Source organism: Pseudopipra pipra, chromosome 8, assembly GCF_036250125.1.
Source record: "Pseudopipra pipra isolate bDixPip1 chromosome 8, bDixPip1.hap1, whole genome shotgun sequence".
In the NCBI taxonomy this organism is placed as follows: Eukaryota; Metazoa; Chordata; class Aves; order Passeriformes; family Pipridae; genus Pseudopipra; species Pseudopipra pipra.
The window spans coordinates 4,401,908-4,421,707 of NC_087556.1; the positions used below are offsets into that span (position 1 = coordinate 4,401,908).

The 19,800-nt window shown below is 38.1% G+C and overlaps 2 protein-coding genes across 2 annotated transcripts in view; one reads left to right on the forward strand and one right to left on the reverse strand.

Moving 5' to 3' along the window:
* The window catches only part of ATOH7 (atonal bHLH transcription factor 7), a 45,358-nt gene extending 35,052 nt beyond the window's left edge, over positions 1-10,306 (forward strand). Inside the window, exon 2 of the transcript XR_010432212.1 lies at positions 9,307-10,306. The gene's annotated coding sequence lies outside the window, so the exon portion shown is untranslated. The remainder of the gene's footprint in view (positions 1-9,306) is intronic.
* MYPN (myopalladin) overlaps positions 1-19,800 on the reverse strand; it is a 66,948-nt gene that overhangs the window by 24,911 nt on the left and 22,237 nt on the right. The window contains exons 4-12 of the mRNA XM_064662280.1: positions 12,220-12,395; positions 10,613-10,664; positions 8,469-8,616; positions 7,213-7,284; positions 6,858-6,999; positions 5,894-5,917; positions 3,748-3,864; positions 2,933-3,302; positions 229-813 (exon numbers count right to left, since the gene is read on the reverse strand). Of these exons, the coding sequence (XP_064518350.1) occupies positions 229-813; positions 2,933-3,302; positions 3,748-3,864; positions 5,894-5,917; positions 6,858-6,999; positions 7,213-7,284; positions 8,469-8,616; positions 10,613-10,664; positions 12,220-12,395 (1,686 nt within the window). The remainder of the gene's footprint in view (positions 1-228; positions 814-2,932; positions 3,303-3,747; positions 3,865-5,893; positions 5,918-6,857; positions 7,000-7,212; positions 7,285-8,468; positions 8,617-10,612; positions 10,665-12,219; positions 12,396-19,800) is intronic.

The window sequence follows — 19,800 nt, forward strand, 5'->3', positions numbered from 1 at the left end:
TATCTTACCCTTGGTGTACCTTATTATAGAAGGTACTATCCCTTCCTTTCTTAACTGAATGTAAAGGTTAGATTAAATGACCAGAATACATGAGTAACTCACTTTTCTACTTTATGGATGACTTGCATTTCAGTGAATCCCCTGCTGAACCCTTGAACAGAAGCACATCCTGGTTTCCTCTGAGTATTTCTTATCCCTGCTTCTGTGCACGTGGCTTATGGTACTTACATGGCTGGAGTACTTCTGGGCAGGCCCATGGAGTTGGTTGATGGCACAGCAGGAAGCGAGGGAAGAACAGCACTAAGGAAAGCCACGGGGTTCTGAATCCGTCCAGTCGGGGAGATGGGAGCAGGAGTCACAGTCTGGGGCTGGAAGTGTTTTACGCTGGATGCAGAGAGTGTTAACGGAGGCACCGCGGGTTCTTTGGGGCCTGGGACAGACTGTTCGCTTTTGCTTGTAAACCCTCCCGAGGACCTCGATTGGGCAGGTGGGGGATTTCCTGTGAAATTTTCCATGTTTGTTCTCTGAGTTGCTTGAGGGACGTTGCTGAACGCTGCAAGGGAGGAGCTGGCCGAGGAGCTGGCCGGTGGTGAGGTTTGGGATGGCAGGAACTGCTTAGGGCGGGTGTAGCCAAAAGCTTGTGAAGCAGAGGCTGAGCTTTGCTTGTACAGAGTTGAGGTGGACTGTTGGTGGAGTGAAGTAGCAGAATTCAATGAAACCGTGTTGAATGACAGCTCTCTTAGAGATGCCTGATGCACCTGCTGCTGTTCAAGCAGGACCTGGTTGTGGAGCTGTTTTAACTGGCTCTGATCACTGCACATAAAATAAAGATGAGCAAAATTGGTTATAAGCCCTGAAATATGCCAGTTGACTACATTTCCATATATGAATTGAGAGAGAAAAATGAGTTGTGAGGGGGAAAAAAATGTCCTGTGATACCATAAGAGACAGAGGAAACTCCTACCTGACTTATTCTCTATCATTATGAGAAGAGCATAATATTAGTTTGCCTCTAAAATAAACTTTTCCTTCCTCTCCCCTTCTTTGCCAGAGGCACAAAAGCTTTTTGTCTGAAAATTATTTGATGGAAGATAATTGTTACATTTGATCATGTGAAATATAAATATAAATTTTGCTTGAAGATATTTAAGGCACAGCATTGTCAAATTCTGCTCCCTGTCGTCTTAGTACCTCACTGCTTGTGCAACTAAGAGTAAGATTTGGTGAATCATATTTTAAATGAGCATTTGTAAGCCAGATTGAAGTGAATTTACCTCCTGTTGAAGCAAGTTCTGAGACCAGCATTTTGACTCATAAAGCTTTGTAATTATCCGCCATAGGAGGTATTGCCAATGTAGTTTAGTTGGTGTTGACATTCAGTGACAGGCAGGGGTGTCTAAATAAGAGAGGACTTGCATTTCATGCTGTTGTTGTTTTCTAGATTCTATCTGCTAGATATGTCAACTGTTTTGCAATTAAGGAGAATTATTTTGCCTTGTCAAGTGTTTTATTTAGTTTTTATGTATATAGAAATATAGCACATGAAAAACAGGCTGGTTTTTTCCCTTCCAAAACCAGAAAGGACATAGAGGATATGAAAAATGGTCATGCTATAAACTATTAAATGACTGTTGATAAAAAGTGAAAAATGTAGAAGTAGAGACCAACTACAGCTGGTACTGACAAACCAAATACATGGTCAACAGAACTTCTTCTTAGTTAAAAGAATTACTGTTTCTATAGTGTATTAAAAATAACCATAAAGATAGATAATTTAGATATAATTATTAAAACAATTATCATTATACATTATTATAATAATTTAGATAATAAAACTATTTCAAGCTTTCAAAAAGTAAAATGTTAGAGAGTTAGAAGTTGTGTGGTCCTGATTTTGTGTCCTTCGTGTATAAATCTGCATAATAAAGCACTCCTTTGCTACAGAGGGTTTTTCTGGGGTGTGTGTGAGAGAAATGCTGCTTTATGCAAGCATTTCACAACTTAAATACTGCTTCTACTCCTCCCTTAAACACACTATAGCTCTGAAAGTAGACAGTGCTGTCAATATTGGCTTCATAAAGTAAAAAAAAAAAATCAGTGCTCCAAATTTTTCCTCTGCTACGTGGTATGTAAGTTCTCTCTTCTCCTTGTAATGTTTGTGCTATGAAATTACAGCCCTGCTTAAAAGTACCGATGAATTACTTTATAAAGTCCTTCCTGAGCCTATGGTTGTATTCAAGAAATAAAATTAAGGATTTTTTGTTAAACTAAATGTGGGAGGCTGAAAAAATGCTGAAAACGTATTACTTAACAAAATGCAGTGTAAATTCCACAAATTGTTCTCTAAGAAAACTACACTACTTCTTCAAATTTCCCCTTGAGCTCATGGTGCACTAGCCGTGCAGGTGCTTCTTAGTTCAAGGGGTTTCACATTATCAAACACTTCCAAATGTTTTATCCGTTTTAGGAGGCGATTACGCTTGTGGGACATAAAGTCATGAGGAATGGCCTTTGGGACAACAGCTGCCCTCTAGTTGCCAGTCCATACTATGTGTGAGACCGAATATGTCTGATTTTGGCAAAATTGCATACCCAGAGCTGGGTGACGTGTGTGAAGAACCTGCTTTTATTTTGCCTGCATAAAAGCAGGGTTGTTTACCTTTTGACTGCAGCGGAAAACATTGTGGAATTAATAACATTTCAGAGGGAAAACATTTTCCTTTTAAAATTGGAGAACACTTTTCCTAAGAGGGATATACAGAATATGTAGAATATGTTTTCTGAAAGTATGGTTAATTAGGCCAGTGCCATGTGATACTGACTGTCTTTTTTCTCTGTATTTGAGTTTTTGCTCTAGTGCAATAGTGCCATGGTCTGTAAATACTAAATAGTATCAGTGATGCTCCTGAGACTTAGAATTCTGTTTACTTACAGCTTTGGTTTAGCCAGTACCGGGGGAGGTTCCTTGGATGGTGAAGTTGGCTCAGGTATTTTCATTGGCTGTCCGTTTATCTTCTCTGGGAAATGGTTGGGTCTGATTTGGTTTGTAGCACCGGGTCCATCCTCTGATGATGATTCACTTCCTTTCTCATCTTCGGGCAGCTTGAAGTGCACACGGAGCCCTATCTTGGAACTCGATCTGGGTTCGTTGTGGTTCACGAGAACACCTTCAAGTTTAGGTTTGGTCGTTTGGTTTGTTCCATGGGGGGAAGGAGCATGTGGGGGAGGTTGGTGTTCAGTAGCAACAAAGTCAATGGAGCTCGTGGTGTGAAGGGTGGCAGCATTGCTGCTGTCTTCGGATGCTGAAAGAGTAAACAGCAAGCTTTTACGTAAATGCCATAAATCATAGTGAAATAAAATCACAAAATTACAGTTCAGAAAACTCACTCTGGTGTCCTTCTGGCTGTTGGACTGAGTTGTTTGACTTTGTTTATATAACAACAATAGTCCTGTAAAAAAGGACTATTGTAAAGGTGGAGGGAAAAGAGACACCGTTCTAGTTTGGAAAACCAAGCCATGGTCTTCAGCCATGTCCCCCGTACATTCCATTAGCATCTTTGAAATAAAAACTTTCTTTTCAGAGAATTCCCAGACCTTTCAGTTACGAAGAACATTTCTAGAACTTGAGCTGAATTGGAGGCACCAGCACACTCTGCCCTTACATTCTGTACGGTGCCTTGGCAGCCTAAATCATAGCCTGCTCTGCTTGTATTTACTAGGGAGCAAAGGACTAAAACAAACCCTTACCTCTGACAGTGAGATGTGCTGTACTGGATACTGTGCCATATTTATTGTTTGCAGTACAGGTGAAAGTGCCAGAATCTTCTGAAAATACTTCAGCAATAACGAGAGTACAAATTTCCTCTGCAAAGCATCAGAGCAATGTTAGTACTTGAAGTGAACGTGCAGTGAACAAACACACAGAACCCTGACTGTCCTTCAGGAGATTTCCTTAAGGTCTTTAACCTTGCTCAGTTTGATTTTATTTTCATCAGTATTATCAATTTTGGCAGCCTTTGTGTGCAGCAGCTGTTATCAGCATTGTCTGCAGCAACTGCTGTCCTCTGTGCTCCGGTATGCCCAATGGAAGTGAAGAACAGGTGTCAGCAGCATGTGGAAAACACTGGAAAATGTTTTCCTAAGGACATGAAGTACAGACTTAAGACAGAAGCAGTTTAAAATTTAATTTAGAAAAATACAGTGTACTCTATACTCTCAACTCACTAAAATAGATATATTTTTATCTCTGCAGATGGAAAGATTAATTACAATTAATAGTTTTAATTATATATAATATATATATTATATATATATATATATATATATATATATATATATATAAAAAATTGTAATTCAAGTGGAGTCACTTCGTGAGAGGGAGAGGCTGGCATTTTCCAAAAGTACCCGTGCAGATTTGCAGATAAGAGGGGGTTGTGCTAATCATGCTTATAGAAAGGTGCCTTTTCACTTCCTTGCAAAGAAGACTCAGGGACACCAAAAATGTGCTAGCAAAAGTGTACTATGAAAAACTATATTCCATCTTGAAAAGTCTGGCATTATGACACTCCTGTCTGACCAGTATCTGATGTGTCTGGGCAGCAGTACCAGCCAATAAATACCTATGGTGATGGGATTTTAAGTCTTTTGTTTGGCTGGGAGGGGGAGGGAGAGCAACATCTAAAGCGTATGAAATGTGGGCTGATAAAATTTCTTCAAAATTAGTGTTAGTGACTATTTTGCTACCCTTTTGCAATAAACTTTCCTAAAACCCTACAGGATAAATATTTTATGAGTATTTCTGTAGAAAACCGTATCACACTTGATTGTTTCATGGCATCACTGAGGGGAACATAGTAGCAACAAAGAGATTGCTTGCTATCAAATACTGGAAAATAATAGTTATAGTACTAGTTTAAGGCATTATAAGATGTAGTTTATCGTGCTGGGATTTGCCAGTGGCTGCATGCATGGAAATCCAGATTCCTTTTGAATGAGCAGCAGGTGATGAGGCTGTGACAACTGCACCCAACTGATGATCCTCTCCAAACTGCTTCACATTACTCAGCAGTGATGCCAGCGGACCGTAAGGGAACAGTGTCATTGGGTGCTGGTTGAAGCTCCATTTTTTTCCATCCTAAATCTCAGAAAGAGGGAGTTTCTTTCAAGACACTTTTCAGGGTAAAAAAACTTCTAATAGGGCAAGGAGCAGAGTTACAGAAGTTTATTATGTAAGAATTAATACTCCTTTGATAATTTTCCATCTTAAGAGGGGTAGCTTTATATTTCTAATAGTGAGAAGCATACTGAGGAGAGTGATCCTCTCATGGAGAAGTAATCAAAATCTGTAAGGCTCCTCTGCTCCAGTCACGTGAAGTAACCTGCCTTCTACCCTGATCCCTGAAATTAGCAGGCCTAGCCATGTTTATAGGATTTGCTGATATCAGGGGTGGAACACCTGATGTGGCACTCTCATATTACGCTGGTCCAGAGCACAGGGAACGGCTGACATGGCTAAACATCTGATGCAATGTTCCCTAACTGGTAAACTAGATAAAAATAGCTCAGTCCTACATCATCTAGTGTACTTTTGGACCTCAGATGTACTGGGGACCCTTATACATTGGTTTTATTAATCTTTAGCTTATTTAGATCCCGGGTTAGAACTGGATCAAAGCAGAATGGAAACACTTTCTTCAAAAGAGATAGAACTAATTCAAATTATATATTTATGGAACAGTCTACAGTGAAATGCAACTTACAAGTAGCTATAGATTATGGAGAAAAGAAAAAATTACATTAATTAAATTATAAAGTTTCAATAATCCATGTTTTGTGAAGGAAAATCACCACATTTATATAATGAAAAAATTATGAGCCTTTTGATGATCCTCACCTGGTTCAGCCATAGATCGTGGTTCTGAAGGGAAGAAGAGCAGAATTATTAGATTGAATATAGTTGCTTTTGCAAACTTTTTTTTTTTAAGCGCTAAATATAAAGTTTGACTCCTCAATATGATGGAATACTGGAATTTGATCCAGTTTTCTGTTTATGGCGTGGTAGAGACAGCCAAGCCTTCTACTCAATGGCATGTCAAAGCCACTGAACAATATGAACACTTAGGAACATTTTTGGGAATTTATGAACAGGAAATAAATTCTGCAAGAAGTATTTTTTTCAATATTAGTACTACTTTATCTTGAAGACAATTTCTGAAACTAAGATGCACAAAACCATGTTATGATGAACCATTGTTTCACTGAGGTTTGGTTTAGTGTCGTATTTAAGGAATTTCTGTTGAATTTTCTCAATTTTTAGCATTCCAGTGACTTATGAGAAAATTGCAAATGTTTTAACTGCATTTGAAAATTACCGGAGAAATCTTTGTTTACAACCTACTGTGTATCACGTGCACACATGTGCATGTGTCAGCATGGTAATGTGCACGTCAGGTTACTTGTGTGGATAAATAAGCAATCTACTGCCCATAAGCACTATTATAAAGTTACCTACCTGAAAGGTGAGGGATTTACAGGCAATGGAACTCTACATAAAAGGTGTAAACTCAAAAAAACCCAGTGGAAGTAAGGCTGAATTAGAAGAGGACACTGAAGTGGCAAAGGGATCAAAGCAGAAGGCAAAATGATTCGAGAGTTTGGGGAATCTCAGGCAAATACTACCTGTGAGGTGTTGGTCAATTCATTCACACTTTGAGCTTCTGGGACCCAGATTTATTGCCATAAATTCAGCTTGTGTGGTTCTTACCATTGTAATAAGAAATTCACAGGGTTGCTATGTTAGCAATTTTTTTGCTTGCCTATATTTTATTAGACACAATACTTTCACACAGAAAACATACTTTTCTGTAATATCCTAAAATCTGGAGAATCTTCTATCAGTGTTCCTTCTCTATACCATTCAACCTTTGGGGAAGGAGCTCCTTTCACCCGACATTCAAAGACAACAAGCTGCCCCTCAGAAGCTGAAATATCCTGTAACATCTAATAGAGAAAATGAATAGACAGTCAGTAAATGCCTTAATGCTCTGGAAGTAATACTGATTTCAGTAAGATTTAATAAAGCCACTTAAATCTTTGAGTGGCTTCAGAAATGCATAATTCCTTTTTTTACATTTGATAGCTAGAAATTTTTTAATCATCTCTTTCTACAGTTAATTGACCTCTAATTTTCAAATATGTCATAGAGCAAATTACCTTTGTAAATACAGGAGCAGCAATTATAGGTCTTCCATCCAGTCCTTGTAAATAGTTAGTAGGGCTTTGGGCCTGTAGGTTGCAAAACATCACAAGATGATGTTTAGGTGTACAGACATTATTTTTCCATATACAGGAGAAGTGGGTGAAGTCCAAAGCAAAATATTTAATGCAATGAATATAAATTCTATTGTGGACAACTGCTGGTGATCATCCTGGATGGGATAACAGCAAAAATGCTGCTAGTGCTTTATTGCCTAGTTGAGTCCATCTTGGCAAGGAAAACTTCACTGCAGCGTATTGTGACATCTTTTGTTAATAATTCCCTAAGGCAAAACTTTGTTGGCTGCTTGGTGGTAGTTTTGTTTTTAAAATCCTTACTCACAAAATATTTATGAAAGTTAAGATGGAAGTGTTAAGTCAAGTCATGTGTGTGACTGCTACTGTAATTCTTTTCCTTTGCCTAAATCAAACCATTTAAGAAGGTGAGATATCACCCTCTTGATCCTACTCAGTGAAATCAGAATGGAGTTATTCTTCTCCTGGAAAATTTTGTTTTCTACACTGATTATTTAATAGAGTTTTTCCTTTTAGTGAAATAAGAGTTGCCCCAGAAAAGCAAAATTACTAATTCAGTATCTGAGGAAACAGAGCCACATTTACATAGATGATGTTTTATAAACCAACAAGATTAAAAGTGGTGATTTTTTGAGATAACTATTACTCTTGACTTAAGCAACTTCTCTTAAATGGAGAGATGTCTCGGAGGCTTAGTTCTATTCTCATTGTAGTAAAAAGATGCATTGCTTCACCTGTTCAGTATCTGTTTATTGGTTACCACCTAATTCTGGCCTGTAAACTTTCAAAAAGCAGTGTAAAGTGAGTTTCTCATGAACATTTCAGTTTTAAGGAAATATGGCTCCTCTTTCCTATCAGGAAATAATTCACAGCTGTGAATATTCTGACAGTTTGCAACAAAAAGGACTCGAAATGTATGCTAACATTAATTAGAAACTCTTTGATATGGATATTGAAATCTTATGTGGCAAACACGTATATCTACATATGAAGTAAACATAGTAGTGAAATGATTTAGCTTAAAATAAGTTTCATTGAAAGGAAAAGATTTCAAGTGAGTTCTGTAGCAAGGGAGAGAAAAACGTTATAGGCTGCTGCTATTGAAGGTGAATGAGTCAGTCTGTGATTTATAAGAGTTTGCTTTTTGTCCTTGAAATTCCCTGTATTGTCTCCCATACCGGATTAACTGATGTTGGCACAGTCTGGACAGGTACAGACATGGGCTGGAACACAGCTGGTGGTGCCTTGGAGGTTTCTTGATGCTTGGTTGCAGTTCTGACAGCAGGAGATGCTGCATTCACAGAGGTGTCTGCTGTCCTTGGTTTGCTGTGAAATATTAACCAAGAGTAAGTTCTCTGACAGGAAGGCAGAGCTCTGTGTGTGTGTGTCTCCTTAGTTATATCTGTCTCAGTTGCATATCAACCTCACATATCAGCCTCACTTCTGGGATTGAATTCCACATGCTCCTGGGTAAAGCTGCATTTTGTTGGAGCCAGCCTGCATATCTATCCACTCTAGTACCCCTGTTCAGTCACACCAAATGCAATAAATGGCCTGAGTTAACCCAGCTCTGAGCAGCATGAGAAAGCAGTGCTGGTTTCACAGAGGACAGTGCTGGTTTCTCTTGTGGGAAAGTTTGGGCCTATAAGATAATGAAAATACCATGGTTTGCTTGGTACAGATTCAATAATTTATTGCTGAACAACAGATACTTTCTGACCAACATATCCTCAATTCTGATAGTGTACAGATAGGCACCTATTCACTTCTACGCTGTTTCTATGTGTGATTATAAGAGTTGACCCTATTTAATTTTATTGCTAAGTGAAATAATGCAAACAGTGAAGAGATGGTCTTTTTATCCAGTTTGAGGTGCCCAGGTCCCCACAGGAAGCCCGACCTTTAAAACAGAGGAAACCTTACTCAGAGTGAAGATACAACTGTTGTTGTGATCACTGATTTCTCTTTTGAACTTCTTTTAGCACCTGTTCTCATATTAATTCCCTTTAATTACAGTGTTCAGATTCGTGTGCAGGCAGCTGGAAGCCGAGGAAAAGTGAAGACACTTTCATTATACCCAAACCTGATCATTTGAGGACCACAATGGCAGAGCAACTTTTTTTTTTTTGTCTCAGAAAAAAAATTACTTCACAATTTAATGAGGTAGGTAATTTAGAGAAAGCATCAGGTGGTCAAGATCATGGTCAGTGCTACATTGACACCTGATGAGGTGAATATGAAAAAAAATACGCCTGAGACAGTTAGACAAGTCTGAACTAGAACTGTGGAAAACTTAGCAATTCATCCCCAAACCTTTCAGATCTTCTTGATCTTAAGTTTTATATTAAACCCTTACATTTATCAAAGTCCATAAACCAATTCAGTGGGGAATATTTTATGCCTTTGAACTTAAAATCGCATACAACAGGATTTGCTGTCAGCCTGAGGTGTTTAGTCAAACAAACTGCAAATGTCTTATCTTTGCATTTTAAAAACTGACATTTGTAATGAGCATAATGCTCCCTGATGATGGATGAAACCAACAGGGTGCATGTCTATCTAAGATTTTCTCTGTATAAAGCAATTTGCTTTTGGGATTGAATGCAAAGGAGTTAAAAACAAAATACTGATTCTTTTAGTTTTCAACCACTCTGACTCTCTTTTCAGTTAATAGAAGGACTTTGATTCCAAAAGACTGTTGATTTTAGGAGATTGGATCAGGTTCTAAATGATCAGGGGTTGGATTTCATTTAGGAAAAATAAAACTATTTCCCAGGTTTTAGATGACATCTGACATATTTTGTTTTTATAATTAAGTAGTCTTTTATACCATCATTTCAGTTTACTCTAGTGCATATCTATTAATTTCCTTATCTTAAATCTAAATAATTATTCTGTACCCATATTCTGTCAAAAACTTCATGACATGCTGTATTTTCATGTGAGAAATTGTACTGCACTCTTTGTCCAAGTCAGATGCTTAAATCAGCATTTAAGATGGGTCTAGTCAAATGGCTTCAGGATTAGTAAATTAATTTTAGTAGTTCAGTCTTTAAGGTGCCATCTCTCCTCTTGTGTTTATATTTAAAATTAAAGTTTCAATTCTTGATCTAAAATTGAAGACACAAGTGAACGTATGTGTGTTTGTTCCGTATTATTTGTAAATCAGACAAACAGGCATGCAAACAGAACCCAGCTCAAACAATCCAAACAAATCCTAAATAGAGCCCTAACGTGTTGGAGGTTGCAAACTGAAAGGTCTGCACTTATGAGGTTTTTTAATGGTAAAAAGTATGCAAAATGTCATTGATTTTAAACTTACTGATCCATTTCGTTTGTGATGATTTCACCTTCAGAGTCAGAAGAAGAGATTCCTATGAAAAAATTAAAAAAAACCCAACAAACATTTAGCAGAGGGGGTTTTGAAGTTTATCTATGAATGATACAAACCATTAATCAGATTTCCTCTAGAGGAAATATCCTTTCTATGGATATATAATATATATCCTTTCTATGGATATATATTATAAAGCTGTGCCAAAACAAAAGATCACATTCCAGTGGAAATGAACCAGAATTGGATACTGTGCAAGATGCAGAACTACTGTTGACATGGGGCAAATTTGGGATGAGGTGCAACTGAAATAAGGAAAACAGCATCCAAGAGTGAATGTATACCTGGGTCTTCCTCAGGTTCTCTTTAAAATGTCTCTATGATTTAGTCTGTAGTTGTTGCTGTGAATCAAGGAAGAGCTTTCTTTTCTCAGACACTTGATACTACCATTCAAAAGGAAAAAAGTTAAAAACCAGACCTTGAATCATAACTGTTATTCTCAAACTAGAGCCTTGTAGCACAATATGGAGAAGATAATAGCTCAGTTTACTAACAGCTGTCTTACTCAGACATTTTACACTTCTGACTCAGCCTTCCCTGTGCTTGGAATTTGCATTTTCTCTGCAGCTCCTGCCAGTGAGCATCTCCATCAGCCATGACTTCCCTCCAGCATCCACTGAGCCAGGTAACAGCAGACCTTGGCCTCTGTCTGGAGAACTAGGAAATCCCTGCCAAGCACAGACATCTCCCAGCAGTGTCAGGGGCAGTGCAGAACCTAAAAAAGGATTCTTCATTTCATTGTCAGATTAGAAATGTGAAAGAGGAGCACCAGTAGAACAAAATCCACCCTGTATTAAGTAGGGCACTGCTTTAATTTGTGATTGTCCCACTGCTGTCAGTGATGGTGCTCATGGTTTATTTTTCTGCTTGAGAATGGAAAAAAATATCCTCTGTGTTTATTTCAAATTTGTAGTCCTGCAAATGATGGATGCAATCTAAAATCTTACCCAACAAAGTGTTAAAAAGAAATATAAGTAGACTTCTCTTAGGCCCAGTAGGTGTAGTAGAAAGCATAAGGAGAAAGAAGACATCTAAATCTGCAGATATATACTCTGTTTTACTTACCTCTACTGGGCAAGTAAAATACCAAATTGATGGCATATTTATTTTGGTTACAGGGCCCAATAAAGGGTTAAGAGGAAGGGGTCCTATGTTCAACTTGTAATAGTGACTGTAGGGAAAAGGGATTAATAAGAATTAGACACAAATATTAAGTTCTTATATTTCTGTAGAGTTCCACAGATAAAAAATACAAGGTGGCATCGGAATCTGAATATTTCTAGACCTTGATCTTACAGTGAGATATATAAAATCTCTGGGAAGCGACACAATAAAATAACACGTAAAGGGCAGTCTCTTGTCTGAATGGTGCTTTATAGGGAAATAATGAAGATGGTAATAATGATGAAAAGTGTTTTCTCCCTGCTACGTATTTTTTTGTGACAAAGCTATCACACAGTTAGCAAACAAGACACATGTCTTAATCCTGCATGACCAATTTCAACAATCAATTTCTGCACCACTTCTAACGTTACCTTCTATGTAAATCTCTGCAGAAGTGGAGTCTGTTCCATAGATGTTTGAAGCAAAGCACGAGTAACGTCCCGTGTCCTCCTCAAAAGCTTCAACAATAATCAATGAGTGCTGATCACCTGTCTGGATAATTTGAATGTCTGGTGAGTTTTCAAGCTCCTTCCCTTCACAGTACCACCTGCAAGGCAAAAAATTTTGTTTATCAATGCAAACAACTTGTCAACTAGGATGGCAATGTTTGAAGTCTTTCTGATGATAAAATTGGCAGGTTTAGCCTGAAGATTCTGACAGAGTACTGCAGGCAAGTGTTGAATCAACAGTCATAGGAATAAAATATTTATGAATTTTGTATTATTCAGTATAGAGTAGAAGAGCTCTGAATTTGGAACGCTGTCAATCCAGCTCTGAATTTCTCTTAAGGTACATTCAGGTCTGTGTTGTGGCTTGAAGTGCAGCAAAAAAACCCCACTGTAAGTAAATAATTTTACCTGAAACTTGTATTTCCAAAGTTCATGTTAATTCAAAATGTGACTGAAATTTACTATAGTGTTGCCCTTTGTTTTGTCATGTATTTAACCCAATCTGCTTTTTATAAAAGATGGCATAAGTTAGGGAATTGATCTATTACGATACAGAGGCACTTGCATGCAGGAACAGCCAGCGAGACAGCTGCACCTTGAATTCTTTTCTGTATCATATTGCTGTGTTCCTCTTTTAAACACAGTCACCCATCCAAGAATATGTTGGCCTGATTGCTTTTGCTTTTCAGTACGGACAAGGCAGAACCGAAAGAGAAAAATCAGGTGGGTTTGCAGAACCAGATTCCAATTTAATATGACAATCTAGGTTTTATACAGAAAGTGTAGTGCTATCTGTCAAGATCCAGAGCTAAATGTTTGGGATAATACTCAGAAATACCTGTATTTGTACGTAACTAGCTAGATTCGAAAAGCCAAGCTAAAGCACATTCATCTTCACTGTAACTTTTCTTATAAATGTAGACAGATATAAAACTACATAAAAATCTTTGTATTTTCTTACTATGACTTTCTTAATAACATATGATTTAGTAAAGCATCTTCTGCATGTGACAGTGGGTGCTGTCATACTACTAACATTTTTTATTCAGTTGATTTATAAAAAAAATAATAATTGTTTAATCCATCTTACATGGTAGCTTGGGAAAAGGGCCTGCCAACATTTGAGTGGTACTACAGCAAATAAGATTGTTGTGGAAAGGATAAGGATAGGTTTTGGAGTAATAAATGGTAATAATTAGTATTTATTGCCTTGTACTATAAGGTATTTCAATACATTTCCATCTCAAATATTTTAGGAAAACATGAATAAATAAATTTGTTTAACCATTCAATTGCACAACTTTTTAACAACAGTTTATGCTACAAATTGAGCATGAAGAAAGCCCTGAATTAATGTATTGGAAAAAAAAGTAATTTCTAAGACAGTCCATACCAGCAGAAAACCAGAATTCAATAAAAGTATAATACAGAATTGAAAAAGGAGCCTCAAAGGGTCCATGAGGTATTAAGGACTACAGATCTAAAACTTCAATGTTGATTATGTAGCTGAGCAATAAACAATGCCCCATTTGTGCCCCATCAGTCCCAGCCCCCCAACATGGCTTTCTCAGAGCAGACAGGGTGTTTCCTGCTCCACTTGGAGTTGCACATCAGTGTAATCCATACCTGGACAGTCAACTGACTTGGAAATGCAGCTTGGAAAGCAGACAGACAGGTCTGCCTGTTCCAGAGGGAAGCTCCTGCACTGCAGAATGGATCCTACACACTTGATGCTGAGAACTTCAACCAAAGTTACTGATTTCTCTTCCATTTGAGCCTTAGGGCTCTAAAAGAAGGAGTGGATGAGCTCTTGCAGGTCTGCCAGCAGGACTTTAAAATGTTAAAACCCTGATGCTGACTTCTTTGCTAGAGCTTTCTCCTTCTGGAGCAAGGCTGGCAGGTTCAAATGTATTCCCAGACCCAGCTGCTCCACTTCTGGTCTAATGAAAATGGGTTTGTGCCAGGACACCACATAAAGGATTGAGGATGACTGAACCGTACAGATTCTCCTATACATCACTTTTGGTAACTGTTAATGACCATAAAAGAAGGGACTGGGCAGTCAGGAGGCTACAGCTGCATATTAAATTGCCACAGATGTTTGCTTGAGCCACACCACTAAGGAAATTTTGTTTATCAGTGCAAACTTGACAACTAGGATGACAATGTTCGAAGGCTTTCTGATGATAAAACTGGTGGCCATTTAAGGTTCAACATAGTTCATTTGCTAGGTTTTCTCCCACTCTGGTGGGCAAAATGAGATGCTCTGAGGGATGCTCTGTCAGTGGATACTCTGCCCAGGACAGCACTTTACTGCAGAGTAACTTTCAGCAGCCATTCATGCTGCTTCTCACAGCTCAATGAAACTCGTTTGAGATTCTTCGCAGTGCAGATGCGAACAGAGTTCTGGATATTAACCAAACCTGTACAACATGCAGCACCTTTGGAAATTTAAGAGACAGCTGTCCTCATACAAAAGGGAGTAATAACAGCAGCACATACCCTAGGGTGCCAGGTGAGCTGGCACATGTCAAAAAATGGGGAAGAACTTACTGGGTCCTCTGTGTCAGACTACAGATCCACCTCACCCAGCATGAGGTCTTGGCAGTGGCCAAAAGCAGACACTTAGGAGAGAATGTAAGAACAGAGTAAATATATACATGTATGTATATTCATTTATTTCTCTGGAGTATGTAACCATTCTCTTTATCTTTTTATATTTGCTTTTATCTACCATTCTCTTTGACTTTTTTTCAGCAGGTGTGAAGCAGCACCTAAAAATAATTTTTAAAAGGTGAAATCACTGGTCTTAAAATGATTCTTTACAAACTACCTCTTTTTTAAAGGATTTCACTGTCTCAGTACCATTACCATTATTTTTCTAGTAGATTAGACTGTATGGTTCTTCAATAATATTTAGTTTGAAAATACTACTTTTTATTTGTATAATCTTTATTTTGAAAGAACTGGTTTACGCTTCCATTCAAAATACTTTTCCTTTAGAAATAATTTTTTTCTAGCTTTTTCTGATTGAGCTGTAGTGTTCATATTCTGTCACAGTCCTGTCAGATGCTCTAAAATAAACCTCTTCAAACAGAAGGAACAGCTACACCTAGTTTAAACTTTGCTCATAATGACTTGCCCAAATCTGTAATTTTCCCCACTAATAATTAGAAACATTAGACATGTCAGGTACATTCTATCTACAATATGGTTTATTCTACACTTGTTTTGAAGATTTGCAATTGGGGGTAATTGAAAATAGTTACATTATCAAGAGAGAAGACCTAAGGTTCATGCAGTTTTATGACTACAAGCACAGATTTGGTATATGAATGTACAAGCTGCCTTTGAGGTGTCTAATTCATGTAGGCAACTGTGTACTTTGGGACGTGAGTCACAGCACTTACTCATGTCTTTTTATACACCTACCTCATGCCTCTGATATAATCTGATATAATCTGCCTTATATTGTAGCCTTGTTTTAGCATGTTAGCTTTAGCAGATATGAATAAGTATTAAAGAGAATACCCAGGTTCTAGAATTTGATCCCATTTTCAGCAGCATCTTTCCAGAACATTAAAATAACTTACGCAGTAGAGTGATATTATATTTTTGTGTCCACTTAAATGTGGTTCTCACTGAAGTGACACAGAGAGCAAAACACATTGCACAAAGTGCTGTGATAATAATCACCAGTAAGGTAAAACTCCTTGTGTTACTACTGCTTTTCCAGTTAACCTGTCGTGTTTGTGTAGAGGTAAGTCTGTATCTCATGCTTTTGTGGGGCACAATTCTATTTTCCTATAAGCAAATTTAAAACCACCATGTAAGCTAATTTGTCCAATTACTGTAGTAGTACGTGAGTAGTAGACTCAAACAAAAGTGAAGCAGGATTGAGTTAATTCTGTGCTTTGCAGTTAGTTTTTCATTTCACTAGTCCTAAACTTGCAACGTAAGTGATTTACAACTTCAGGAATAAACTTCTGTTTCAAACCTGTGTTTAGTTCTCCTAAGCAGTGTGTTCTTTAGTCACTATTTTCAGCATAATGTTCAAATACTTTGAGATTACGTTGAGGCGCAGAGCATGTTACATGCATGTCACCTCTTTGCAATGCTTATAAATGAAAAGCAATTGTCTCTTGTGAAGTTAATCTTCATGTAAATCTTCGGTGTGGCCATATCTACTTCTTGCCTGTTAACATTTGGTTCTATACTTACCACGAAAACGCTGTACGTGGTAGCAGCGAAATGTCAGTTCCAAGGGGAGTTCTGACATTGAGATGCGTGGCATGACTGAAGTAGCAACAGCCTCTGTCACTGACATTTCATTCCTGCCACAGATTGCAACGATAGCTTCCTCACGCCAGGGAGCTGCACATGGAGCACATCCACTGTGCCACATTCATCCCAGGGCTTGATCCACTGACGTGACTGGAGTTGCATGTAAGAGGAGTTTGGCTCTAGGCTTGGAGCGCTAAACCAGATAAAGGTTTTCATCTGGCAGCCAGGAAGACATATCTTCATCTTGTGTGGCTTCAGAGCCTCTAAAAATCAGTGATTAATTGCAGGTCTCCTCAAACAAAAGAGCACTAAAATGCACTTTTTAAGCTTTGTGTGGCTACGTTAAAGAATGTTTTCATGGAAACCTTATGACATGCAGCCTGTTTTTAGAACATCAAATCCTCATGACACTTCCAGGATAGCTGTGTATGCCAAACCATGCAATGTGATTCACAAGTAAAATTAACCTAGGAGTGATGTGCCAAACTGTTTGGAAAAATGTAGGCACCTCTGAACTTGAGGGGAAAAGGAGTGCTCTCCTCACAGAGAGGAGTGACTGTCACACCTACCATTACTGACACAGAAACAGAGCTGGAGAGGGAAGCATGAGAGGGAGGTCATCAAACCTTTGGCACTTTGGAAATATGCTACACATTTCTCTTTAATGCTTATTTCTGACCCGCAGTATAGTCAGAGTAAAGCAATCATCCATAACTGTAGTAGTGCTCTTTTGTTGTGAGCTAATGTTTGAACTACCTAGAGGTGCACAAACTATGGTATCAATCTTTGCCCATCTCTTCTGTGACACTGCATTCAGCCGATGAGACTGAAAAATGGGTAACATTTCACCAAAACTTCTAGACAGGTAGGTTTCACAAGCTTCCTCAGACTTGTGGGTTTGTTACACTGAGGCTGAGTTATCTTAAAAAGCAGTTGAACAGGTCTTTCTGTATTCAGCCAGGCAGGATTTAGCTTTCCATATATCTGATATTTCATATCAGTTCCAAATTTCATTCCATCTTGTGTCCCTCAGTGAGCCCTCATACATGCTACATAGTTACCTACTGTGCCTGTGAATTATAATGCTTCGTCATTGCCAATGATATTTTGGCCCTGATCCATCATGACTGTCATTTACACCATCTTTTACATTAATTTGGTTTTGTATTGTCTTGCTTTCAAACATGGTATCTGCCCTTCATATTTCCAGTCCTTTCCATCCCTGTGATCAGCTTTTTTCTGAATCTCAGATCTCTAATTTTTCTCTTATTATCCCCATTACATCAGTTGAACCATCTGACTGCTCCTAGTGTTGACTGAGTAACTAAATGACAGAGCTTGTTGAATCTTGTTCTTGTTTCACAATGCTCTGGGTTCCCACAGTACCACTTTTACATTGCAATTGTGTTTAATATATACACCTTGGATTCCTTTCTGTGGCTAGGAAGCCTATTTTAAGTCAAAGGTGATTAAGCTTTTTTTCATCAGTTACTACCTTGCCAGTCAGCCCTGTACTGGGACTGATGATATTTTTATTTCTTATTTATTAGAATTCGTCTCTCCTTGTCCTCCTCCACAGATACCAAACTAACTCACCACAAACCTTGGAAAACTGTTATCCTCAAAGCAAGACAGTTGCCTGTTCTGAGCCTGGTTCTGGTCACAGTTCCACAACTATGGCTAACAAGATGCCTCCTTCACTATTTTGGAAGCTTTACACAGCAGATCAAATACGAGCACTATTTTTAGTGAAAAAATCCTGCATTCTTGTGGTCTCCAAGGTTAATGGAACACATACCCCAAAGTACATTATATTTTCTGGTTTCCTTGTGCTACAACAGTGACTAAAAAGGCCAAGATCACTGGAAGCATGTGAACATTTATCACTCAGGCAAGTGATATTTTTTACACCCTTTCTTAGTGTTACTCCTACACATTAGTGGAGTTGAAAGAATCTTGGATGAACAGGACAAAAGTTTTGTTAACAAACAACTGTGGTCAGGAAACTGTTCAAGCAATGAACATTCCGAGCCTTCTCCATAATACAGCACGTACATACATGCACACAAACACAAGGGGAGAGAGAGTTTGGAGTTACTCCTTGTGATTTATCTTTTATTTCTTGGTTTAAATTGTGAAACTGAAAGCTGAGCCTGATCTTTTTCTTGAGCTTTCCTTCTTGGCACTGATTTTCCCTATGGGACTTTTTTCTCCCCGCCCCTACTTTGCTACATCTGGTGGATGCTTATTCTATAGAAGTGTTTTGAAGCTCCTGTATTGACTGTCATTCACATAAGTAGCTTTTTTTATTTATAAAAACGAAAAAAATCAATTGTTGAAATAGAAATCTCGATGAAAAACTTCAATTTTGTTGTGACAAAAATAGCTCCAATTTACAAAGATACCCATCATCCTTTTCTGTGCAATCAAGTGGTCCCTGAATTGGGTGTATAGGCATTCTGGTCATCCCTAAATAATCCATTGGCTGAACCATTGTTCCTGGGTTCTCCAATCTGCCCTTGCAAGGCTTCAGTGACTTTGTAGTGTCAGCTTCTAATTCACATAGTTGCTAAACACCTAAAGATGGCAGGAACACCTTGTTAGTTTTATGTGTGTCAACAGCACGATCATGAGGAGCTGTGGTTGTGGCCTTCTGGAGAAATAAATAAAATTAACATTGTGCACTAGAGTACAGTCTGTAAACAAGCAATTCAGTTTCTATTCTGTTCTGAATTCTGTTCTGAATATGAAGAAAGCCAGCTTGAGTTTGTCTACAGGTCTATAGACATAAGAGAAGATTATTTCACTCGTTTCCTTTGCATTATAAACTATGTGCGATGAGAGAAGAAAAAAATATTTATCATATCCAGGGATCCTACTGACATTTTTAATGTCAAAAAGTTTTATCAAGGCAAATACCTGGAGAAACAAGTCTCAAAGTCTTTATATGCAAGTTCAGAGGGTGTTGCTAATATCTAGGGGATGATGATATTTTCTGTCTGTTTTCTAAGAAAAAACTCCAAATTTCTGGGATTGTTTTCTCTTTTAGTCGGAATCCTCTATGAGTTTAAGGGCTGAGCATAATACAGCATTTGTAATGCCATAAGCTCCACCAAGGGAATGCCTCAGAACTGTTAATTAAAGCAGTGAATTTAGACATGAAGCGCAGTAGAAATTATATTTTTCCCAAACAACGTATTTCCCCCAGCTCTAGAGCGG